Here is a 27736-nt window from a genome sequence, read left to right as displayed (position 1 = left end):
TGGCGCTTTCCTTTCGAGATCTAAGTATTTAAATGCCGAGAACACGACTGGCGATCTTCAAATGCCCTTTGCTCTTAAACCATTTTCATGTACTTTCATTATTTACTGGTGCAATGTGCAAAGTAATCGACAAGAACGATGCAGTCGTCATTTAATTGTGGTTTTATTCATACCTTATTCATACCGAAGCCAATATTTTACAAGAGTTTTTAAAATCAATCAGATTAACGTTCATGATTGCACAGTATCCGGTTGTACAGAAAACGAAGCAAATAATGGCTATATGTACAGCAATGCAACAATTGGTTTCACATCTAGGTCTACGGTTTCGCTTTACCTCTAAGTAAAATGCTGCATCTGACCATATCTGACTGAGAAAGACTGTTAAAATTCATTGCCATGGGAAGCGCTTTCGTGACCCAAATCAGGTGGAGTCGCAAAGCTATACCCGCCACAGTGATACAATAAAGAACAAATTACATATCACAGGAAAGTTGTATTTTTTTTAAAATAAATTTTTCGACTAGAACATTTCAGAACTAAGGTCTAAGACTACTTTTCTTCCTTTTGTTTGAGACTGATGGTTACCTATTACAAAGTGTATAAATTCTTTTTGATACCTTTCTGACTGTTTTTGTGATTGCCATACATGTAATTCAATACTTTAAATAAAAAAGACACACAAAAATATCAAACTGACAAAGCGGAATGGCTTTAGCATTACGGGATCATTATGTATACCAGTATAAGTGAGCCTTTTGATGTTAGACAGAGCACTTCAAACAGTAAAATAGAGGCTGACCGTTTCAAAGGACCATGTATACCAGTGGAAATAAATATCATCACAGAGCGTCGATTTGAAAGAAACCTTTATAATGTAGGCTATAATTGCCATGGACACGCCAACGCTATCACCTTCATTAGGCATACAACTACGGCATGTTCACTGAGAAATTTTTCAGGGCAAATTGAAAACGATCTGCTTATTATACTTTGGCAGCATTGACAGAGCCTTACCATTCTCCTGCATGCTCACTCTACCGGTAGTGAAGGCAAAATACGCCATCATTCTTACTTTGGAAGAATTCAAAAATCTTTCACACTAAAAGGATAATATTTTCTTAAGCTAGTTCATGCCTCGAAAGTGAAAGACTTAACCTTTCGCTCAAACTTTCCTTGAAAAATCTTTCAACCATTCACTTCCAAAATCAAGAATAAAAATCGTGGATCACCGTGCAAATTTTGGGAAGAGTTACAAAAATTATTAAAGCCGGTAAAAAGTTTTCTTACACCAAGAGCTTTATAATGAACCCCCACAAGAGGTATATCAGAAAAGAATTGGAAACGTTTGAGAGTCCAAGTTTACATGTATGTCCTCGAGGCGCGTTCTACCTTAAGACTGAAATTCTGTCCGTTTCTTTCTTCGAACACTTCGTTTACTTCGTTGTTATCAAATTACGGCAAAAACTCTCCTCTTTCATACAAACAGCTGTTCCTCGCGTACTCATCGAGAATATTTTTCCAAGTTTTGTTCGCTCGGAGCAGTTCCCTGTTTCCTGTATAATAAGTTTTCAATAAGAAAAACAAATTATTTATCGAAGTGAATGAGTAGTGTTTCGGTTTCAAAAACCGCAGTATGGTTTGCTGGATTTCCATGCAGTTCTACATACGAAACAGGAAGGCGGTAGCAAGTTACCAATTTTACTACTGTCATTGCTTGCTTGTATTGTTTGTCAGATAAATAAATTTCATGTGGTTTTCGTATTACCCCGTCTCCCTAATATTTAGGAGTGTGAATAAGTGTACGCAATCCAAAATAAATTACGTATTCTTACTTGATTGACGACACTATCTACAAAGATGGCCTAATTGCCAGGTTAAGAATGTATGTAAAAATGAATAGAGTTAAACGATGCAGTACCTATGGCAGTGTTCCTGTCACTGCCTGTCACGCAAGCCTCGTTTTCATCATAATTGGTTTATGCAATGATCATAAGATAACATTAAACTTACTGCCCTATGATATCTATGAGAGCCAGTAAGGGATATTTGTACAGCAAATAACAAGAATATCATGAGCATGAGATACTTTCTCGTGAGCAAGAGATAATTCCTCGTGTAATTCTTTTTGGACTGGGGAGACATGTTCTACTTTGATCAAGGTGTGGCCAAAAACTTTGACTGATATGTATTTCCGAATCACTAACACCATAACACTGACTATATTATGATAAACTCTGGAGCAAATGTAACATTTGCCATCCACCTGCAGTACTCAGGGCATAAACTTGTCATAAAGAGTGTATCAGTAAATCAATATGGCCTTCAATTTATTTTAAAGATCGGAGCAGTGTCACCGAAAATAGCGTGCGATGCCGATCCATGTACTGCTGAAAACACAGCCCGGTTCTTGCCTCGAAGATCGCCGCTATAAATCACTTCATTCTGGGCTTGAGTCTAGCGCTCGTCTATAATTTAACAAAAACAAGCACAGAAATGTACACTCACACGTAAACCATGTGGCCAAAGGGTATCGGGTATTGCCCAATCATAAAGTAGGACTCCTTAGGGTGTTAAAGAAATTGATAGAAATTTATTTGCTTTAAAGAAAATCCCTTATGAGATTTCATTGATAGGAATTTGATCCAACACATACCGATTATTACAAATCCTTTTCTGGCTCTAGTTAATGCGACAGCGATCTGGTGTACGTCCGTTATGAATCCTAAGTACTGCCTCTGCCAACCTATCGGCGGCACGTCCGGAATTTCAGGCGGGGGTAATGACCTTGTAGTTGACAGTATGATAAAGTCATTTTCGCTACCTGAAAGAATAAGATAGTTGGAGTATTTGTAAATAGTAAGTTTCCGGTCCTTGCCGGCAATGTAATATCGGAATGATGAATAGCAAAAGAATCTCTATGTTGAGGTACATACCTTGGAAAGTGATGACGCTGTTAGCTTTCACGTCCTCAAATTTTGCTTTCTTGAGCTGCTTCTTAATTTCGGACAACTGGGAACGGTATTGAGTTAACACTTGAATTTGCACTGGCCGAATTGAGCGTTCCCGGATCATTTTCCAACGATTCGTACCTGTATGTATTCACAGAAGACAAACCTCTACGTAAACACATACGTTTCATTCATGATATTCAAAGCTCTTTCGAAATGTTGATATTAGACGTTAAAGCAGTTTGATTTTTGAAGTGAATTCTCTACATCGTACTGTATTAGAGGGCTGTTTGATATTGATCTGCTTATACACAGACAGACTTCTTACCAATGCAAATGCGAAAACTAATTACAAACTTCGAGTAACATTCTTGATTGTTCGTGTTAATGATTTCATATATCTCCGAATATCATCCACTAGTAATTTGTATGTTTCATATTTTATTGTACTTCGCAACTATTGGAAACAATGATATCAAAATTTTGCACCTAACGAAATATAACTGATAACACATATATTCCAGGACCTATTTTGGTAAACTGGGCTCCAACAAAAATTTCAAATGGAGGCAAAGTCCTATGTTTTACCAGAAAACTCACCACTTCCTCTGCTTCGCGCGTGTTCTTCTTCGACTGTTCATTACCCTCTTCAGTTGTTACTTGTAACGTTTCTTCTTTACCGATCACATTGCAGAAAGCTGTAGGGTATATTTTAGAGCCTCTCTTCCGCCACATTGTGTCCACATTCTTTGTTGATTTCCTCGTCTTTACCATGTCGGCCGTTTCAAGTAGTCCGTCGTAGAACTCCTTGTTTGGAACCTCACAAAGCTGTTCATTCTGCTCGTCGAAGGAAAATAAGTAGAAAGAACATGAAACATATTTTAAATAAATAGACATATGATCATTGCAAACATTGTTAAAAGATCATGTCAGTTAATTCCTATTTTATGTAACGTCAGTTTAGCCAGAAGAGAAGGTTTCCTCACCATTCTGTATTGGGTAGTCAACATCACATTCTCAAATGACAGATCGAGACAGTACTTTTCAAGCAGAGATATGCCAACCCTCTCTGTCTGGACTCATCATGCTTTACGACCGCCTGGAGTTGCTTATGGTCGCCAAGTACGACAACCTGTTTTGGTGCAGCGGCCACCATCGGAATTAATGTTTCGGGTTCAGTGCACATGCCTGCTTCATCTACAATCAACTGTTCTATCGATACGCTCGACTGATCAATTCTATCGCCGGCTGAGGAGCATGTGCACAAGATGACTTCACATTCTTGCAATGCCTTTGTTTCAGCTTCTTCAATTGTTTCTTTGTAGTCCCTGTATGTATCCGCTGGTACAGTGTAGCTTTCCTGCAGAGCACCAGTCCTGAACACTTTGTCGAACTCTCTCAACTTAATGCTTAAGTCATCCTTTGGCTTATTTCTGATCACGTGGTGGAGAGCAATATCTTGATGGCTCTTTTCGCTGACGGTATTATTGTGACTATGACGCTTTGACGAGCATGAAGTCCATCCTGGTACAGGATAATCCTTAGCCTCAATACTCCTACTGTACATTCTAATAATTTTATATCAAACTTCTTTAGGTACCCTATTGTGAAAATATTGTGATACCTTGTGTTATCATCACATTATAATTTGGTGAACAAGGCACTAATCAATATTAAATTCCAATATTATTCTTGATAAGCATAAGAAGGCATGTTTGACATGACTACCAGATTACATGATCCAAACTTATTTGATTAAGTGATATTCAATCTATCTCAAGTCAACAAACATTTTTGTCTGATGCAATATTGTTCATTAGATGATGGTTTTGGTGAAATCGAAGAATCTTGCAAATATGTATTCGGTGTTTCTTTAAATCACCACAATCACAACAAGAACATGTTCGTGCCAATCCGAAGGGTCATAACAGTTTGTATTTGACAGTCTATTTATAAAATCGGCGATCGTCTCATATACAAATGACAATGCTAGGGAATATCTCACCTGCGAAGACATCAACTGCCTTGTTTGATGGAGCACAGACTAAAACCTTGACGATTGTCTTACTCTCGGGGTTTGCCGTTTTCCTATTTCGCATTACAAAAGCAGCTGCAATATATGCTGCACAGTTTGTTTTCCCAGTACCTTTGAAAATAACACATAAACACTGACCTTATACACCTGTGTCACAAGTATAAGTTTGGAAAATTTTCAAATCAAGGTTCCTAAAATGAGTGTTTTCTGGTCAAGTTTAACCGCTTCCTTTTTTTACCGACTAATACATTCCAATTTTAACGAGGGATTAGCCAGTTTTTACAAACCAGTATCAACGTCAGTAGAAAACTATTGAAGACTGCTCAAAACGTCACATAATTTTTTTTTCATTGCATGCTTGTGTATACATCAGACAAAATACTAATATAGGAACAACTCGATGACAGGTTACCGACATTAACAAACGAAACAAACCTGGTGGGCCTTGAATCACTGTTAATTCCCGTCGCAAGGCCATCTCCACCGCTAATTTCTGTTTCTTATTCCACAGAGGAAGTACTTTCGCATTGGTTACTTCTTTCCAGAGACCTCTTGAACCGTGGCCTTGCCATTTTTCTTCCATTTCCGAAATAATTATATTAGCTTCGCGTGGGTTCGAGACTTGAGAAACGAGAAAGTCATTAATCGTAACAGTAAATTTGCAGTTAAACATTTTCTCTGTACGTGTATACAAATTGCGCTACACAAAAGCGTCATACTCTGTTATGGCAAGAACGTACTTCGGTATTTGTGTTTCCTTAACTGTTGTTATTTACATGAAGTTGATATTACAGCTCCTACTGCCTTTGTAATTGTGTGACTTCATTATTTGCTATATGTTAATTAATGACCCCTAAAAGTCTGTGAAAAACTCCTAAAAGCACGATAACCAAATAAATAGTATCAAATTACTCTTCAAGTTGCCGCTTACCTTCCCCGAGGTTTCACATTTTCCCAGCATTATATCTTGAACAAGTTCAGAACTATTGGATAGCTGTTTTATTGCTGCCTCTAGTCTCCTGAAAGGTGTGAATGGACCACAAATTCCGAAGAGTAAATATTCGCCATAATCGCATGGTATTAAACACAGGCATGAAGCGCTTGTATACAGACACGGGATGAGATAATAAACCCTCTACGGCATTACCTTTGACAATCATGGACACATACAAAACTAATGACAAATCGTGTTTCTTATAAGTAGGCCAATACTAAAAATGAGAAGTAACTAAATTCTACGTCGCTGACGTCAACTCTCTAAATACGAGGACTTGTAATAATTAAGGCAATGGGTTGTAGCTTAACCTTGTATAACATATTTAAATGCCATATTCGATAAACTTGCAATAATTCAAACAGTTATGCAATATGTGAAAGATTTAATCTGGGAGCGAGTGAAGCAAAGCTTGGGTTTACTAGCATTTAAGATATAAAAACCAAAGTGACGGGTATTTCACATTCTTTCTTGGTAGAATTGGTTCACTGCTTATAAGTTCATATTTTCATTTCAGCTCCAAAAATAATGAAAATGACAAAAATGTAGAAGAGATAATATCAGCTTATAAATTGAAAAATTGTAATGATGTTTTGAAAGTTTGAATTATTGTCAAAAACGATTTCATGCACGATTTCTGTTTTAGCTATCTGTACTCAAAATAACGATGAAATGCAGTTAGTGGTACACCTCTACGGTCTCAGAGATTTTATAATTATCGCTGGGTGTATTTCAATATTGCGTCGCAATCGACTTACCAATATCAGCTGTCAAAAGTCTTCTGAAGGAATAAAACTGTTACATTCACACAAAACTTGAAACGCTAGTCAAAATAGCGGTGCCCGTATTCAAAACGAAAGTGTACGTTTTATTAAGATCGTAGATAAAGGCGTTATTTTTTTAATAATTCATAACTAAAATTTAAACATAAGCTTACCTTTCCGGTATTGGCTTGCGAAAAACTTCGATGTCCGAGTGTACTTCTTTGCTAATGTCACTATCTTGAGAAAGCAGTGCAGGAAGATGAAATTCGTTTTGCTTCACTTTCAGATGTACTCTCACCATTTCATCACTGGAATTCGTTTCAGGATCTGTTTTCGCCATCTTTCCTGCGGGTTCTATCTTCGTTATCTCGCAGTGGACAAAACATGAAAATGACTCATCAATCAATGAATAAGGTAGTTGACCCTCGCGCACTTTTTTCCCTTTTTTGTATTCCATGTCTTCAGATTGTATGCAAGCATAGTCGCCTTCTGCAAGCTCGTTGTGACAGTGGAATTTGAGGCTCGTTTCGCGGCAGAAAGTTGTTGGCAGAGTCACCACACCCTTAAAACCGTCACTAGATTTAGACCACTTTATCTTAACATTACGGATAGTTGTGTTGATGTATTCTTGAATGCTGTTGGCTGCTGTCGACATCGAGAGTATTTGTAAAATAATACTCTGGTACATGTAAAGGTCCCTTGATCGTAGGCCGGGAATATCCTTTTCTGTAGTCGATGAAAAACACTCAACAGGATTTCGTCGGTGTTCTAGGCACATACGGTGTCCTGGTACCAAAGACATGGATATTATGACAGGGCTAATGATACCATTCCGGAGATGTGCGGCAAGTTGAACGGGAACAACAGCACCTGGTTTTAAATTCACTGAAAATCTGTTTGCGATATTCTGTCGTCCTGTTTGTCTTTCTGAGATCTTCTGGTGCTTGAGATTGGAGACAAGGGGTTTCCCTATGATTGATTCGAGTACTGATCTGAACGCATCGTCATTTTTACATACACTAGCGTCGATGAGTTGTTGCCATTGTCGTGTTTCCACACTTAAACAGAACGGCTCAGTAGCATTTCGAGAGTTGGTTCCTGCAACGTTCGCATTGGCACTATGAATGTGTTCATTAAATTCCAATGAAGCGACTTGACACAGAACATCTACCCTATATCTTTGGAAACTTTCAATATGCTATAAGGTATTGTTGTTCCTTCTGTGGAAATGAATGGCATATGAAGAACTTGTAGGATAATGGAACTCTCAGTGATTTCTTTTACAACAGCATATGTTCGCAAGGGATGGCCAAGAAGCTCCTCGGCTAGAATTAGATTGTCATGATCGATCTTGAAACACTTTTCCTTGTGCTTTTTCACATTCCATAATGAACAGAAAGCGGTCACTTCATCTTTTGCGTACACCTCCCTCTCTTTCAAACAGGCATGAATAATTCTCTGCGTTACCAGGTCAGGGTAGCGTCTGATGGGTGATGTGCACTGAATGTAACAGTCTAATCCCAAATCGTGATGATCTGAACTTTTGTTGTGATCAGAACAGATAAACTCTGCTTCCCTACTGATGCGATTATAGTCCATCGACATTGGTACCAAATCTGGATGACTTCCATCATTGCAGACTAACTTCCTCGCAAAATTCATATCCCCTTTATTAACTGCCTCAACAATCCTACTTATGAGGATTTTTAGAATATTGATGGTGGACGGCTGGCTTGAACTGCTACCAGAAGGCATTCTTGACGCTATACGAGGACTACAGGCTATCAGTCCATCGTATTTGGCTGCGAATTCTCTCAGCTCCTTTTCATCAGGTTTTAATGACGACGAAACGGAAGGCTTTGTGGCTGTCTCTCGAAGAGCCAACGTGCCATGTGGCTGTTTGTCAGTATCATGATTTCTTCGACCATCTGTTTTGCCTCATGGAAATATGTATCTTTTTCACTGTAATTTATTGGTTCTCCGATATTTGCAGCATTTCCAAGTCGCCTTTGTCGATGTCTGGTGGCAATCTTATGCATACCCTTTATTGCTGTAACTATATCTTGGCAAAAACCGTTGTTGCATTTGTTACTTATAATGCCCTGGGCTTGTGTGTAGGTTAATTGTCCTTTTGACTTTATTTTGGTTTCACGTACTTCAACCTCGGAATATTTGACATCGAAATTAACATCAACATAAAAAAAGACAGACAAGGCGAGCTTTTCCTCGTTTGGTGTTAAGCTGCATTTTTTACGTTTTCCTGGCGACAGTAGGTGCTGTAGAGCTTTGCCATCACTACCCTCTACTGAATTTGCTCGTCTTCTTGCGGTGTTTGTCTTCCATAGAGTTGATTTGAACCTGTGCTGCAACATCTGCGATGTGGACAGCAAGTTTGTAGGTGCCATCTTCGTTTCTGATGAGGCTTAAAGCATCATCGTAAATTTTGTGCCTTCTTTATCGATGGTGAAGACACAGTCCTCCAGACAATTCAATCTACATTGTGTTCTTCCATTATTTTCCTCCTTAGTACGTTCTTGTTCTTCTAAATCGTGCAAGTCGTGCTTCGCCTTCAAAACAGTTGTACCTCTTTCTACATCTGTTCCTGGTAGCGTTAGTGCCGTAATAACGCATTCAGGTAATTGGACTTAGCATTCCAACCGACGAATCGTGTGTAAAATAATTGATTTCGGCGGAGACGTAGAGGAACCTTCACAGTGTCACGGATTACGAAGGGAAATTCCGGATCGTTTTCGTTCTCCTTATGATCATATAACGGTATACATACACTGCCGTCTGCAGTCTTCTTCAAGAATCCGTCAGCTTTAATTTGCATACTCCTCCGATTAGATGATAAGGGTGTCATAAGAAAGTCTTTACGTTTATTAAGCCTACAGATAATGCGCATGAAAAGGGGATTTTCAGCACGTTCAACAATGCCTACTACCTTGCCATATCTGAAATCTGTTTGTCCCTCAGGAACGTTCTCATCGAGCTCTACTACCACTGTGTCCCCATCAAAGGCTCTTCCCCATGCTTTACTGTTTGGTATTCTAACCGACAATTTTTTCTCCAGAGGATTCACAACACCATCTTTCCCCTTCTGTTCAAAACGACACTTTATATATTTTTCTGGGTGTCTCTCGACAAGTTGTTCCAAGACCTTCACATCTTCACTATCATCAGCGGATTTTGCCTCTCCTACCATCATTGGCTCCATTGTGTTATCGGACGTTAATTCGTTTTGTTCAAGATATCCGTCGAATTTCTGCTTCGTAAGAGTCAAATTCCTTTTAATGCCATGCTTCGTTACAACTGTCATTTGATACGTTAATAAAAAAACAAAACAAAAGTAGAAGCAGATTAATGAGAAGGAACAGGATAATGAGAAGAATGGGAGGGGGGGAAGATAACATTTGCTTATTCGAACGATATGTATGAAAATGGATATGCGTTCGCCTTCATATTTACATTTTAAGCTTATTCATAATAATGACACCACTGCTAGTATTGTCATAATTATCATAACATACATCATCATCATGCTCATCGTCGTCTTCGTTATCGTTATCACCGTCGTCACTATAATATCCGTCAACAAAGATCATCATCATCATCATCATCATGATCATCATCATCATTATCATCGTAATCAATAAGAACAACAAACAAACAAACGTGATACGTCAAGTGATTGTCACCCTGATTCATAATCGTTTCTTAAATTCACTTATCATAATATTTCATCTCCAATTCGTAGTTAACGATTTTATCGCTTGCTATCTGCCTTTTGACCTACGTATTGGAAGCCTTTTGGGTAATTGTTTCTATATTAAGTGATCCATTTCCGATGTTTTTCAAGAATAAAACATCTTGCTGTAAATAACTCCGTTAGAAAATGAGTTAAAGTCAAAAAGTAAAACTACCTAAGGTGTCCTTTTGGTCCCTGGTGATAACATGTTGTTTACGCTCGTTGGTTATCTTGGTATCTGAATTATGCTCTGCAACGTCTTCAGTTCTGTTAAACACTTGTGCCATATGAGTAAATATGTACAATAAGTTATACAGGATTCTCAAATACATGTGAAAAAAGTTCAGCTATTGAACAGGCCTGCATTTTCTTGAGAATAAATTAGAACCTGCGATGTGATATTTCATTCAAAAGGATGATGAATAATGCGTATTCGTATTGCACGACTGCGCAAAAAGGCAGTCCTCACATATCATGAAACCACTTTTGATATGACAATCCATCAACTGCTCAATTTCCCAAATTAATAAAAGTTCAGTAAAGGGCACTGTTTGAGTGTGCCAATTAACCAAGAAGTCGTTATCGTTCGAGAAAATTTAATGGCCAAAATTGTGCATTATGTAGATTAGTGAGGTTTTCTAAATTATAGGTCTGCGAAAGATTAACTTTCCTCTTTCAAACTCCATTAAATTAAATTCTGCTATTCGAAACATATGTACAGACTTCATATAAGTAAACCAGGGGAAGTGGTAGCATTATGTGATTAAAAATAAGTTATCATGTAAACATTATGTATAAATGAACTTGAAACTCACCGGTTTCTTCTGGTTCTCCAGGCTTCCCCCGTAGACTATCACATATTATATTATCGTCAGGAATATCTGTAAGCATTGAGAAAACCAGTCTGATTCTGTAGGCTGGTGATATAATGGCCACATTTTCACTAAGAAAATACACTCACACACATACAAACCAGTACAAATAAACACACACACTCATTCAAAAATACATTACATGCATACATGCATGCACGCGCGTGCGCACACGCTCGCACGCACGCACACCTACCTACCTACCTACCTACCTACCTACATACACATACGTACGTACATACATACATACATACATACATACATACATACATACATACATACATACATACATACATACATACATACATACATACATACATACATTCGAATTGCTTCAAGTAGAAAGCAGTAGTATCAGCTTCTAATGTCCATGTACATGCCATTTGTCGGACATCCTATTATAACTATAGCAGCACTGCCTCATATACATACACCGTTTGTCACTTTATTGTTAAGCCCACTTGATGCAATCAGAAATTCTGTTTGTACAAAGGCAAAACTAGCTCTATCTGGGGTTGTAAATAAGAGTTTACGATTAGCACCCTGTGTTCAAGATTGAGATACAATGGCATTACCATGCACTGGTCCATGTACAAGTCTTGTTTATTTCAATTTCCCCAGACACACTGTCTGCATGGGACACACAAGTTTACCTGATGCTATAGCAGTGATCTCATAAAAGTGTGTTGCCGTAATAAACTAATTATTGCTTTTATGAATGGAAGTGGTATCTTATGTCTCAATTTTTAACACAGAGTGCCAATTGTTAGCTCTCATTTGCTACCCTTTGCAGGGTATGTTTGTCATTATACAAGCAGAATTTCTGTCTGTATCAAGTAAGCTTGATCAACACTAAAGTGGCCACGGATGTATCTGGGTCATTTCGTTATGGTACGTTCCAGACCGTTTAGAAATTGAACAGACAGACAGACAGACTGACAGTGCAACTCAGTTTGTTTATTTAACAGCGTCGATTTATCAGCATCATAAATTATTCGCAGCATTTCTGATGAGCAAAGATTGCATCTTGCGTAATACATGGACGAACACATCGCAGATCGACGACGCAAAATATATCCGACGCTACAAAAATATAAAATAGACGCGGATTTCCATGACATAGAGCATCCTGGGTATAAATCCTGACAAATTTGGCTTGTACTGTGCATGTGATAAGTGGTTTTTATACTTTTAGTTAAGTTTCTTACCCATGCTTATTATTCCTGATGGCCTCGGAGGTGGTATCTTCTTTTTCTTCTTGCCAGGTGTCTTCGGTCCTTGCTTCGATCTCCCTTCAAGTTGTGATTTCTGATATCAGGATAATGCAAATAATGTTTTATTAAGATTACATCATGTCTTTCTCTGCTTTCAAATTTTGTTAAAATAATTTGTTTACCAATGTATATGCCTAATAGGATTATTCAAATTTTGAAACCAATGACAATATTCCTACTTTTGAAGATATATTCAATCAGCTCAAGGTTATTGTGTATACCTATCCCAGCTCGTTCAGTACTGATTTAATATGGACACAGTAAAACACTTCTTAAGTTACTAAGGCGTTGGTTCTTTGAAAACTGTTATGAAAAGGCGGCAATGTCTTTTGACAGGGTTGTAAAAAGTAAGGGTTTGTCACCTTTTCATCGCCTCTCATTCTCTATCACTTGACTTGCCTCATGTACTGCTCATACAACATGACCAAGTAACCTGGTAATAGACTGACTCAATTACCCTTCGCTTTTCTCCTCGTGGTTACACCCATGCGTGTTCCAAGATCTCGGAAAAGGGCAATTTGTTAGTTTATCATCTAGGTGCCTGAAAACACAAAATGGGTACCTTTTTGCAAAAGCTAATCCGTGAAAGGATCGGAATACCCCTTTGAAATCTGGTAAATAAGCCTAAGGCTTAAACATACAGCAATGTCAGCGCTAAACTGAAAAGAGGATTTTAATGCAAATGTCATTATGTACACTCTCTTCCCAAAAAAATTATCATAATCGCAATCATACCAATCCATAATCCAATAACACTAGGTCAGAATTCGTAAGACAATGGTTGCAAACATAGACACAAAACAGCACAGAACAGACAGTAAATAGACGGTACACAAAGTAAAACAAAGTCAAATTCATGAAAGAAAGATATATGGACCTCTGGCTAAAAGACCAAGAAGTGATGTCAGGTGTTTCGAAACACAGGTGTTTCATGTTTACTCCAGACTGTAATAGAGGTACACTGATATGTAAAGACAATCCCATTGCTGTATTCAACATCGACATGGTTGAAAATGCATTTGAGATATCTCACCAGCTCCTATAGCTCATAAAGTAGGGAGCGTTTTTTGGTCTATTTCTGACAATAAAGGTGTCTTTTTTGTTGAAAAATGCCAGATAAGGAGTGTTTTGAAAATTTGCAGGACACGCACGGGTACCACGCCTTTCCTGTGAGTGCCACCTCCAGGCTTTTCTCTAACGTTTGCATCATACTATTTTGCCTATGTAACAATATTTGTTCCCTGTGGTTGTTTAAGCCCTACTATGGGTTGTCAAGAGTCAACAACGAAATAAAGTGCATGAAGGTGCGAGATTTTACGGCCAATATGTATTTTCAAAACGATCGACCCCTTACCGTACCACGGTATGATGATAATGAATTGGTTTATCACCCACTCTAGTATTATTATGCCTCATGTTGGTTCACCGTTTTGAGCTACGACAACTGTTTAGTCAACTTAAAATAGGACTCTAATTTGTTAGATTAACTCGGGTCAGTCTATCTCTACTTTATCCGTCTATGGACAGTCTGTTTTCGACGCCCGACATTTTTCCGTTAAAACTTCGACATTCGTCACTGATTTTCAGCTAGGCGACTGATGCCGTATGTTGTGGGTTCGAATCCGATGTAAAACTATCCGTATTTCAGACCACTTCATGCATCATGTCCCTACTAAGAACTCAAACAACTACGTCAAAGAAGGTACATTTAAGAATGAGATCGCATGTTTTTTCGAATGACCTTCTCTTGTCAAACTAGTACTACTAGTAGAATAGACTTTGGAATATAGTAAAATGTAGTATGAAAACAAGAAGGGCTTTTTAAATTCCATTCGAGATCGCACAAGCAACCCTCGCAAAACAAATGGCAATTTCCAAAAGACTTGACCACGTCATTGTAAATCCAATGAAGAAAGACCTAAGCAGGCTTTGAGATTAAAACACTTGGCAAAGGCTCAGAACACTTGAGAAGTGAGGCGCTGATCGTGTGAACTAAGCACCTACATAAGATATGCATTGGCATGTCTGGGAGTTGTTCATAATCTAATTTCATACCCACTGTATCACCCCTATTTGTAACAATCAACCCTATTTGTAACAAAACTTAATTTTCAAAAAAACCTTTGCCGTATTTGTTGAAATATTAATAAAATATGCATATTTGTATGTTTTGGGGCAATTTCTTTTTTTTCCTTGTCAAAACTCATTTTTACGAAACTGCTTTTGTTACAAATTGGGTTGATTGTTACAAATAGGGGTGACATGTCAACCCTATTTGTAACAATCAACCCTATTTGTAACAAAACCTAATTTTAAAAAAACTGGCCGTATTTGATGAAATCTTGATGAAATATACATATTTATATGTTTGGGGGCAATTTTCTTTTTTTTTCCTTGTCGAAACTCATTTTTTCCGAAAATGCTCGTTAGATTAAATTTCGTTGTGCAGGTTCCTAGGGATAAGAGGCCTACTCGTAAGATATAATTAAGTCGTGGAGATACATGCCAAAGTTTGTTTCAGGGCATTTTTCACCGATTTTGGTCAAAAATGTTAACGAATGTTGTTTTCTGACTGGGATCTTACTAAACCTATATGGGGTTAACTTTTGTTACAAATTGGGTTGATTGTTACAAATAGGGGTGACGTGTCAACCCTATTTGTAACAATCAACCCTATTTGTAACAATCAACCCTATTTGTAACAAAATTTAACCAATTTGTAACAAAACCTAATTTTCAAAAAACAACTGGCCGTATTTGATGAAATCTTGATGAAATATACATATTAGTATATTTGGGGGCAATTTTCTTGTTTTTCCTTGTCGAAACTCATTTTTTTTCCGAAAATGCTCGTTAGATTAAATTTCGTTGTGCAGGTTCCTAGGGATAAGAGGCCTACTCGTAAGATATAACCCAGTCGTGCAGATACATGCCAAAAGTTTGTTTCGGGGCAATTTTCACCAATTTCGGTCAAAAATGTTGAGGAATCTTGTTTTCTGACCGAAATCTTACTAAACCTATATGGGGTTAACTTTTGTTACAAATTGGGTTGATTGTTACAAATAGGGGTAACGCTTCAACCCTATTTATAACAATCAACCCTATTTGTAACAATCAACCCTATTTGTAACAAAATTTAACCAATTTGTAACAAAACTCATTTTTAGAAACTGCTTAGGTTGTTACAAATAGGGTGATTGTTACAAATACGGTTGACATGTCACCCCTATTTGTAACAATCAACCCTATTTGTAACAAAAGCAGTTTCGTAAAAGTGAGTTTTGACAAGGAAAAAAAAAGAAAATTGCCCCAAAACATACAAATATGCATATTTTATTAATAATTCAACAAATACGGCAAAGTTTTTTTGAAAATTAATTTTTGTTACAAATAGGGCTGATTGTTATACATAGGGGTGATACACCCACTTACCGATGTTAGGGCGACGGAATGTTCACGTTCTGATGAACCACGATCGCAGCTTGACGAGTCATGTCTTAATTGAGCCACCGACGTCTACAAAAGACAAATATGAAACTCGAAATTCAAAAAGTAATTCAACAAATGATACAATTCCTGTATATTCATCATCCTTCCCTCCCTCTCCCTCCCTCTCCCACTCCCCCTCCCCCTCCCTCTCTCTCTCTCTCTCTCTCTCTCTCTCTCTCTCTCTCTCTCTCTCTCTCTCTCTCTCTCTCTCTCTCTCTAATTATATATATATATATATAACTTCAAGTACCAAGTAATAATATCTGTTACTTATGTTGCATGTATCCCGAAATCTTACGATAGGACAGACAGCTCTGTTCTGAAGATTGCAGCATGCATGAAACTGAAGTAACAGACCAACTTTTACCCAAAGCAACTTGTGGCATTATTTTTGCTTTTCGCTTCGAGCATTGTAATTTCCTATGAAATAATATTTTTATATATATATATATATATATATATATATATATATATATATATATATATATATATATATATATATATATATATATATATATATATATATGTTAGTGTGTGTGTGTGTGTGTGTGTGTGTGTGTGTGTGTGTGTGTGTGTGTGTGTGTGTGTGTGTGTGTGTGTGTAGAGATGTACTTTAAGGGACCGCTGCACCAAACACAGCGTATTGTGCACAAAAATCACGTTTTTGCAAATATTCATTCAATTTTAAGTAATTTGTTGACGCAAGATTAAACTATTGGTTGGGTTTACCTTTTAGCTTGTCAAGCAGTCATAAGTTGCGTGATAAAGAAGTGTTAATTTATGCAAATGTATGCAAATCACCCGATTTCCTGGCTTCTTTTTCCTTCCAATTTCAAAATTTCCAAAGAATTTAACTCCACTCTGGCTGGGTCAAATTTTCTGAAATTTTCACATTATGTTCTTTAGATGCTTTTTAAAAAAAGACTATTTTTTTTAGCAATGAAGTTCTTACATTATGAATAAGAGGCATTTGAATTTTGATAATCATGATTTTGATCACTTTTTTGAATGTCTCTTTCAACCCTTGCCATTTTAGAATGGGGAAAGATAATGCAAAATAAAATACTCGTTTTTTTTCCACATATACTCTTCTTTCAAGTAAAATATTATATTTCAGAAAATAGTGTCAAGTTTTTTGACTTAAATTAATTTTATCATTAATACCGAAATTGAGGATTTTTAACCCAAATATACACCTACTTCATCTTTCGAGCAAACTACTGCTACCATACTAAACTTTAGTGTCTCTGCTTTTTGACAATATATTGTTTGAGGGGGTTTCCTTGTCATCTTTGATGAGAGATATTGCTTTTAAAAAAAACTTTGTAGGCAACATGCAGCTCGACCTTAAGTAATTTTTGTTTTTATATAATATATATATATATATAATATATATATATATATATATATATATATATATATAATATATATATATATATTAATTACCGACTGCTTTTGATTTGCGTTGTGTTATGGAGATTGTATTATAAACATTGAATGATTTTTTTGTCCTTTTCATGAAATAAATTGCTTTATACCACTCTAGGTCATGTGACCCATTGTTCTTGCAGTGCATTTATTCTCGTAAACTCACAGGGTTCCTATTGTCTTTATGCAGATTATATTATCGGCCACTCTTTTTCATATGTTGATAAGATATCACCACACTTTTATGAATAGAGATAATTAACATATCAAAAAAAGAGTGGTGATAACTTATCAACATATGAAAGAAAGGATGGCTGATAACAAAATCTGCATTATACAAGTAGAAACCACCGAAAATTCAGAATTCCAACCATTCATACGCATATACAATTAACACAAAAAGCCACATAATTTTTGAAAGGCATATATTGACAGACACTGTGGGGTAAGAATCCATTTCGTAGAGAAATAAATGAAGATTGGGTAAAATTAACCATCAAGGATGTACCACTCTCTGTCGATGACCAAGTGATAGTAGACGCATTAGAAAGTGTTGGATACAAAATTAAAACGAACATAAATAGACTCAAATGGCGCATCAACGGCAAGTTGAGCAACATTTTCAACGGAGATAGAGTTGTCTACATAGAAGAGCCAAAGTCAACACCATCAAGCTTTTTTAAAGTTGGGTCTTTTTCAGCAAGGCTTGTATGCAAACAACTGCAAACTGGAAATACCCAATCTACTTGCAGTAAATGTTTGGAAATTGGACATACAGCGCAAGCTTGTTCAAAACCAATAAAATGCAGAAGATGTCAAAGAAATGGACATATGGCGAGAGAATGCAACAGTTTGGTTGACAATGCCGAATCACAACCACGACTTCAAACAAATGCGATCTCGAGTGCAGATGGAGCAAGCCGTGAACAATTGAATGAAATACCGAAAAGAACGCAACCAATACGCAAATCAGGTGAGCCATCTACAACAAGTCAGTCTTTGAAAGCAGAAAGCAGAGGAGAAAATAAAGCACAGCGTTCTATACTCTCCTTCATAAGAGAAAACAAAGACAGTCAAAGACAGAAGGATGATGAGGAAACAGATACGGAAATTGACAGCAACTTGACAAATGTTAGTGAAGGTGAAGATCGACAGTACAATACGTCACGTGAAGATTTCTCTGAACTTTCAGCAGAATCTCCACAGGTACTGCCAACACGTCAAAGTCAAGAAGTTGCTGGTAAAAAGAAAAGAAAAAGGAAATGTAGAAACAAAACTGGCAGATGAATAAATTAAAACTTTTGACCCTAAATACAAGGGGTCTGAACGATCGATCAAAACGCAAATGCGTTTATGAGAGGATAAAACACCAGAAAGTGGACATAGCTATTTTGCAAGAAATACACAACAGTACCAAGAATGTCAAACCGTGGGGAAAGGAATGGAAGGGAGAAATCTATTATTCTGAGGGCGATAAAGGTGACACAAGATGATGACGGTAGAATCGTCATTGTCAACGGTATACACAACGGTAATACGAAGCTTTCAATCTGTGCTGTTTATGCACCAAATACAGTACAACAAAGGAAACACTTTTTCACTACTCTGAATGAACTTCTTAATGACAACTGCATTTTTGAGAACATTCTGGTAGCAGGTGACTTTAATTGCACGCTACATGATCAATCGGACAGATTACCATACAGATCTAAACAGAAGTCACGTGATAGTTCTGTAAATATTTTACGCCGACTCATTGGTCAATTCCGACTTGTGGACACATGGAGAGAATTCCACCCTGAAAAACAACAATTTACATGGAGAAGACTTCATCCTTCACCAATTCACAGTCGAATCGATTATGTATTCATCTCTAAACATCTGATAAGTAAAGTAAACAAAGTGGACATTAGACCAGCAGTCAGGACAGATCACATGGCAGTATACGTAGAGATGGAAATAAAGACAGAAAGACGGGGACCTGGATCTTGGAAATTTAATAATAAACTACTAAAAAAAGAGGAATTCGTCAGCAGAGTAAGAAAAATTATACACGACAATATGAGACAAGGCTTCAATAGCAAGAGAGTGCAGTGGGATTTAGTAAAGAAAGAGATCAAAGAATGTGCCATAGAACTAACAAAGAACACAACCAAAAATTGCAACGAAAATATTGTATCTCTTGAAAGTCAACTAAAAGAGTATGAAGCAAAGATGATTGACGACTCTTCAGATGAAAATATAGCACGATATGGAGAAACGAAACAAAAGCTGGAAGACATCTACAACTTAATTGCAGAGGGTGCTCAAATACGCTCGAGGGCCGCATGGGTAGAAAAGGGTGAAAGGAGCACAAAATATTTTCTGAGAATGGAAAAACAGAACGCAATGAAAAAAGAAATTAAAGAACTGGTAAATGACAAAGGGATGTTGTTACACAAACAGGAGAAGTTTTACATGAACAGATGAAATTTTACCAACGTCTGTACCGTGATAAAGAAAATAAAATGACTTCAGAAGAATTCCTTGACGGTGTCACAATTCCGCGATTATCAGAAGAACAAAAACATTTATGTGAAGGTTTGTTGACGGAAGACGAGTGTTACAAAGCATTGAAAGGAATGGCGGGAAATAAATCTCCAGGATCTGACGGATTGACTGTAGAGTTTTACCGCTTCTTCTGGAAGGAGGTAAAGTCGCTTGTTGTCGCGTCACTAAATGAAGGCTGGACAGATGGTGAACTCTCAATTTCGCAAAAGCGAGGAATGATTTCTCTACTGTTTAAGAAAGGTAACGAGTCTGATCTGAACAATTGGAGACCAGTGACACTTCTAAATAATGACTATAAAATTGCAACCAAGGCACTGTCAAACAGATTAAAACGTGTTTTACATTCAGTTATTCATAAAGATCAGACTGGGTACATGAAAGGACGCTACATCGGTCAAAATATTCGTCTTATTGCTGATATACTAAATTTCACGAAAAATAAAAAGATGAATGGTGCTATTTTATTCATAGATTACGAAAAAGCTTTTGACAGTGTGAACTGGGAATATATGTTCCAAGTACTGCATAAGTTTAATTTTGGTCCAGTTTTTACACAGTGGGTCAAGACATTGTATACCAACATCACCAGCTGCATAAATTATAAAGGTTGGCATTCAGAATATTTTCCATTGTTAAGAGGAGTTCGCCAAGGCTGCTCCCTATCTGCTCTTTTGTTTTTACTTGTAATTGAAACACTCGCTTGCAAAATCAGACAGCAACACTCCGTTAAAGGCATTCATTTACCAAATGATGTAACTGCCAAAATATCCCTTCTGGCAGATGATACGACGATTTTTGTTGAAGATAAACTTTCCTTAGAAGCTGTTTTAAAAGTCATGGAATGTTTTCATAAATGCAGTGGTCTGAAAATGAGTGAAAAGAAAACTAAAGCAATGTGGATAGGGAAGAAGAGAGGTTGTAAAGAAAGGTTTGGAAATATTGAATGGACAAATGAACCGGTAAAAACTCTTGGAGTGTACTTTGGATATGATGGAGAAAGGTGTTGTGCCTTGAATTGGGATGGCAAGATAAAAAAGTTAGAAAATGTATTGAGTATTTGGTCACAAAGAAATTTGACAATTTATGGACGAGCCTTAATCATTAAGGTGTTGGCCATTTCACAAATTGTGTATCTTGCAAGTGTTATTGGTATTCCTGACAAAATTCAAAGCAATGTTCAAAATCTCATTGACAATTTCATCAAGACAAAAAGACGTATAAGAAATCAAATTTTAGAAAAAGATTATGCCAAAGGAGGAGTAAAACATGTTAATTTGGGTAACCAGGTCAAAGCTATCAATGCATCATGGGTTAAAAGGCTTGTTGTTGATAGAGGTAGTACCTGGACTGTGATACCATGGTCATATTTTGAGCTGGATAGATCGAGTGATCTCCTCAAGCAAAATCAGTTCTGGAATGTATTGCCAAGAAATGTAAGATCACAAATTCCAGAATTTTATGTAAGCATCTTAAATGCATGGTACAGCGCCAGTCAAAATGTCAAAAACAAGAACGTGTTGTGTGTATGGTCTAAAAAGTATAACGTCTTCTATAAGTCATTAACAGAAACAGAAGATGAAGATTATGGAGTATGGAAAGATTTCAATTTCCTTCATATTTCTAAGTTGTCTTCGAAGGTTTTTTTACTCACTCTTTGCGAAGAAGAATTTTATTCATATTGATAAATTAACAAAATGGTATGCATCGCTACAAGTGGCTTATTTGAACAGCGACAAAAACACTGTTGTCATTTGGAAAATGTTAACAAGATGACGAAAGAGTTTAAATTACGAGAGTTTCAGTGGAAGTTACTCCATAGATTTCTACCTTGTAACAAGTATCTTTTTTACTGGAAAAAAGTAGATTCTATGTGCTGCAAGTTTTGCTCTAGTGTTGAATCTTTAGAACACAGATTTCTTGAATGTGCCTTAGCAAAAAATCTCTGGCACAATGTTTCTAGAATTTTAAGTGGTTACCTTCAACACTGTGTGAAATTATCAAATGATGAAATAATTTTTAATTATGATTTGAGTCAAAGCAGATCGAATGATGTATCTTTTGTGGTCAATCTCTTAATTTTGCTTGGCAAGTGGTCAATCCACAAATATTGGGTGACAGATTCCAAAATCCCTGTAAATGTTATTTTAAAGAACGAAATGATTCTCAGATATAAAGTCGAAAAAGAGTTAAGACCAGGATCTGTACATCTGGATGAAATGCGTAAAATAATTAGTGTTATGTAATCTTTAATGTAAAACAGTCAAACGTACTGTTGTTTGCTTTCAAATAATCTGTTAATTTCAATGGAGTATCCTTAATAAAAGATAAAAAAAAAAACATTGAATGATTTTTTTGTCCTTTCTATGAAATAAATTGCTTTATACCACTCTAGGTCATGTGACCTATTGTTCTTGCAGTGCATTTATTCTCGTAAACTCTCACGATTCCTATTGTCTTTATGCAGATTATATTATCGGCCACACTTTTTCATTTGTTGATATGATATCACCACACTTTTATGAATAGAGATAATTAACATATCAAAAAAAGAGTGGTGATAACTTATCAACATATGAAAGAAAGGGTGGCTGATAACAAAATCTGCATGCAAGTAGAAACCACCTGAAAATTCAGAATTCCAACCATTCATACGCATATACAATGAACACAAAAAGCCACATAATTTTTGAAAGGCATATAATTGACAGACACTGTCTAAAAATGGATATTCATCTTTTTCGAGCAATATACAATGAACACAAAAAGCCATGTAATTTATGAAAGGCATGTAATTGACAAACACTGTCTAAAAATGGATATGCATCTTTTTTTTGGATCATGTTCAATGTGAATCAGAATACAACCTGCAGATTCCTTTAGACACGTAGAAATACACAGTGCAACTTGGCAGAATTGACTGAGAAAACTTTCTCCCACAACTTACATTCTCCATCTCATGTGTACGGCGGTGCTTGTTTTTGTCGACTCCGATACCACGTCTATCAATGTTTTTCATAATTCGGTCAATTGTATGGTGGAAATCCTGAAAAATGTGCGTATTGGTGTTCATAAAATTCAGGTCTCGCCGACGACATTCTACACTCAAATACCGCAGAATGCTACGACACAAAGCTCTCAAACTTTGCGATGGATATTCTGTCCCATCCGCTCGACGAACTTCAACCACGAAACGACAAAGCCAGAATTGAGTTCCCTCGCTTCCATATCATACGATAATGCATGCAGGCACAAATGTAAACACTTCACTACTTCCACAGCCTGATTTACTGATACGTTCATACCTCATCCGCAGATATCGCAGACTGTAACTAACACCCCACAATTAATCGTTCTCCTCGTGTTCTGTGGCACACGTAAGCGTTGAATTTTAGCGACATTTTCCGCGCCGACTAAAACTGCAAAACGTGATTGCTCTTGTGTTTTGGTCAGGGTGAATGCTTCCTCCTCCGCTATTTCCTCGTTGGTATCTGCTTTATCATATTGTGACACAAAACGTTCAATATCGCTGTCATAGTCGGAAATATCAGAATATTGAGCAGCGTCCATGTCTGCTCTCCAGGAGCCAAATAGAAACTGAGAACTTTGGCGAGGGCAGTGTACGTGGTGAGAACGTCATGAACAATTAATTGATTTCAGCCAATCACATTAATCTCTAAGCGTATGAAACTAAAATAAGCCAATCAGAAAATAACAGCCCATTCAGCACCACCTGCGCTTGCAAGGGACGATTAGAAAAAAAGAAGGGAGCCTGTATAAATGAGCCAATCAGAAAACAGTTTCCTTCCTCACAGATGCTCTTTTTAGTACTTGGTTCTAATTCACATGTAAATGAACGGTCGTCATTCAAGTGACATTCGAAATGATGGCAAAGGCAACCATCGCAATTCTGGCCAAATTTGTGTGTTTGTCGTGGTATAAGTCGGTTATCACAACTCGTAACGGTGTGTTTACGGTTGTTATCACGACACTTTTGGTCATCAGTTTGTAAAAGTCACTCGGCCTGCGGCCTCGTGACTTTTACAAACTGATGACCAAAAGTGTTGTGATAACAACCGTAAACGCACCGTTACTCGTGCGATAACCTATACTTAAATACAATTGTTTCGGACTCCAATTATGTGGCAAGTTTTGTGAGTATGTTTAATGTCAAGTCATGACTTACGTGGTTAAACTGATGACTGGCCCCTTCACATTTCTGTATATCGCCTCCAAAATCTTGAACCGTCATCCAATCAATGTCCCTATCGAGGATCTCTCTGTGAAAACGGGAGATTGTCTGTCTGGCAGTTTGCAATTCGGTGTCCGCATCATCCTAAACGAATTACACATGAAAAGAGACAATAAGTCGTAGAGAATAAATGATGTCAAAACAAGATGAAGTGTCAAGTCGCTTACTAAAAAGATAATTAGGTTAACTATTTATTTTAAGGTTGATGACAAGTTATTGCATAATTAAAGAGCAAGTAGAATAAATGGGACATAGAGATGATAAACGGTACTGTTATCTGCTTAAGTTTTGTGATACATTTTGCAGAAACACGGTGTGTGATTTGGTTTTATGCGTTAGCCCTCAATGGCGTACAATAGTAGCTGCAGAATTGACATTATCTTCCAATTAAAATTTCAGACGCACTCCTTAACAAATAACTTTTTAGGTTTTAGGAACAAGGAGTGGGTGTCGACAAAGCAGTAAGGGCACAGGGAGCTCTTCCTCCTTGTTTATGTGTGTCTGTGTTTGTTTGTGTGTAAGTGTTTGTGTTTGTTTGATTTGTTATTTTTAATAAAATACAGCGAAAAGCTGTTTTGTTTACATTTGTCAATAAAGAGCAGTTTATTTATATATTTGTTTGTTTCTTTATATGTATTTCCGATGGTTAGGGTTAGGGTTAGGCTTAAATTAGGGTTAGGGTTAGGGTTAGACTTTAAGTCACTCCCTCTACAGAGGGAGTGACTAACCCTAACTTAAGCCTAACCCTAACCCTAACCCTAACCCTAACCGTAACTTAAGCCTAACCCTAACCCTAACCATCGGAAATACATATAAACAAACAAATAAATAAATATATATATGTGTATATAAATATATATATAAACTTCTCTTTATTGACAAATATGAACAAAACAGCTTTTTGCTGTTATTTTATTAAAATAACAAATAAACAAACACACTTACACACAAACAACACAGACACACATAAACAAGGAGGAAGAGCTCCCTGTGGTAAGGGTACATATGATGCATTTATCAAAGGCGCATAAAAAACTGCTGCTTAACTTGTTCTCAGTGTGTGTATGTAAGAGAAAGTGTAAGAAGAAATATGAACGCTTCACACGGGCCTTGAATGATTATGTCTGCTGCAGATATTCAGACTCTCAACCTTTTAACATACTTTTTGTTCCACCACTTTCGGGAGTTCATTTAGATCATGAAGTAACTTAGGTTTCCCCTAATTTTTCTCAATTTTCCCTATGGAGTTAAAAAGGAATTGTGGGCATTTTAATCTTAAAAGTCACTTTACTTTATGGTCAACCACTTGCGTGGTTCATTTTAAAGATCATGGCGTTACTCAAGTTTTCCTAATGTTTTCTTAACATTTCGTATGGAGTTAACAAGGAATTATGGGCATTTTAATCTCAAAAATCGCTAAATTTAAGGTAATTTGTTTCCATGTTGCCAAATTTGACAATGATCCCGATTTTTATTTTTTATATTTGAGAGAGAATTTTAAAGTTTCGTTAGGGAAACTTCGAGCAAAAGTTACTGTTTTTCAATTTCGAGGCGCGTACTTACCCTAAATTCACTTCCGGACTGAATTTAATTGTCAACACTCAAGTGCATGTCAAAACTCGATATACCGCATAGGCAGAACAAATATTGTACTTGGTAACAGTTGTAAGAAGTAGATCAAGGCACTTTGATTGGTATTTGGAAGAAAATACTAAAATATTGTGTCAAAAGTCAGACTTACAGCAGTAGTTTTAACATAAAAGAAAATGGAAATGATTGTGCAACCCTCGAAATGTTATGATATCTGCAGCGCATAGAAACTTTTCATCACGAGTTGTTAATCAAAGCTATCGTCGCTGTTTTATATAGCATTCGAGGTGATTATTAAGAAATGCAGAAGAATTTAACAATTAAACTGACCATCGAAACAAAATAATCTTATTTACCTTTCCCATGATGTCTTCATATTTTCCTATGGAATATCGCGCCTGTTTGAATTTTCCGACAAATCCGCACACCTTTGCTTTGAACAGCAGTGCTTCGGTGTCTCGGGAGTTGCGTTTCAATGCTTGGAAACAATAGAAAAGGCACCCAAATATGATATTCGGTTATAAAATCTGATGAAAGTTGGATCTTCATCAAATGAGAATGTTATGCAGAAAGTATGTTGCTTCATTGGGATCGAAGGCTTAATGTAACTTGCGAACTTACCTATTAGACACCTTATCGTCCCTTATGTAACCAATATATCAGCTTTGCAGGAGGATATCCTTTCTAAAGGTCAAAAGTGATAAATCAAACATACAAGAGTATTACAATGGTAAGTTTTCAGTAGTTTCATATTTATGAAAAACCCTGCAGTGAATGTCACCCATATTATAACAGATAACATATAACAGATAATGATTTATTTCACCAGAAAGAATGTGCATAATATTACTGATGGGGACCAGGGAAGTAGTTCTAGTGGAACTAATCAACTCCCTGGCCCTGATTCACATAAATCATGAAAACAAAGTAATACAGTGTGCCATCTTTTTAACAAGTACATTTTAAATTTCTGTAGCTAAGTAAAATTACATAAAAAGAAACAAAAATATAGAGATTTCACTATTCTGTGTACATAATAAAGTTTTTAGGTGAAGTTTTAAATATATATTTATATCTGTCCGTATGCTTTTTTGTCTCTATCAATCATTTCATCTCAATTCTGTGTCTTTCTCTGTCTGTCTGTCTGTCTGTCTGTCTGTCTGTCTGTCTGTCTGTCTCTCTCTCTCTCTCCTCTCTCTCTCTCCTCTCTCTCTCTCTCTCTCTCTCTCTCTCTCTCTCTCTCTCTCTCTCTCTCTCTCTCTCTCTCTCTCTCCCCCCCCATGGTTTAAATTATGAATGTGTCTTACCTGTGGTTGGTCAAGAATTAAGGTAACAAATTTCAACAGCCCTAAATCTGCAACAGTATCTTTATTCTTTGTGTGTGACGATAAATCTTGAGCTTTTGGTATACGGATATGCCATGCAACTCAGACTCTCTGTACAAACCACATCATCCTTCCCCCCCTCTCTCTCTCTCTCTCTCTCTCTCTCTCTCTCTCTCTCTCTCTCTCTCTCTCTCTCTCTCTCTCTCTCTCTCTCTCTCTCTCTCCCCCCCCATGGTTTAAATTATGAATGTGTCTTACCTGTGGTTGGTCAAGAATTAAGGTAACAAATTTCAACAGCCCTAAATCTGCAACAGTATCTTTAGTCTTTGTGTGTGACGATAATCTTGAGCTTTTGGTATACGGATGCCATGCAACTCAGACTCTCTGTACAAACCACATATTCTCCAGTGAATATCGATGAACCAAATGTCGATTTCATTAAGCGTTCCTCTCTGTGTACCATTTAT

At 36.9% G+C, this 27736-nt stretch overlaps 1 protein-coding gene across 2 annotated transcripts; it reads right to left on the bottom strand.

The window, feature by feature from the left end:
• Positions 1-150: 150 nt before the first annotated feature.
• On the bottom strand, positions 151-27736 carry LOC139133083 (uncharacterized). Of its 2 annotated transcripts, none has more exons than XM_070699501.1 (17): positions 27528-27736; positions 26566-26628; positions 26301-26422; positions 24289-24438; positions 16071-16154; positions 12573-12672; positions 11308-11373; positions 10668-10769; positions 6918-10056; positions 5918-6005; positions 5422-5607; positions 4957-5097; positions 3938-4552; positions 3552-3788; positions 2937-3092; positions 2657-2824; positions 151-1556 (listed from the first exon to the last, which is right to left on the bottom strand). In XM_070699501.1, exons 3-9 carry the CDS (start codon positions 26307-26309, stop codon positions 9356-9358), a joined length of 1212 nt encoding a protein of 403 aa, XP_070555602.1. In that variant the 5' UTR covers positions 26310-26422; positions 26566-26628; positions 27528-27736; the 3' UTR covers positions 151-1556; positions 2657-2824; positions 2937-3092; positions 3552-3788; positions 3938-4552; positions 4957-5097; positions 5422-5607; positions 5918-6005; positions 6918-9355. The 2 variants fall into 2 exon arrangements, with proteins under 2 accessions (XP_070555602.1, XP_070555601.1); XM_070699500.1 differs by lacking the exon at positions 27528-27736 and adding an exon at positions 27252-27389.

The sequence above is a fragment of the Ptychodera flava genome, chromosome 5 (assembly GCF_041260155.1).
Source record: "Ptychodera flava strain L36383 chromosome 5, AS_Pfla_20210202, whole genome shotgun sequence".
Lineage (NCBI taxonomy): Eukaryota > Metazoa > Hemichordata > Enteropneusta > Ptychoderidae > Ptychodera > Ptychodera flava.
Note: the sequence above shows the minus strand (reverse complement) of the source record. Positions and strands in the feature narration are given on the sequence as shown.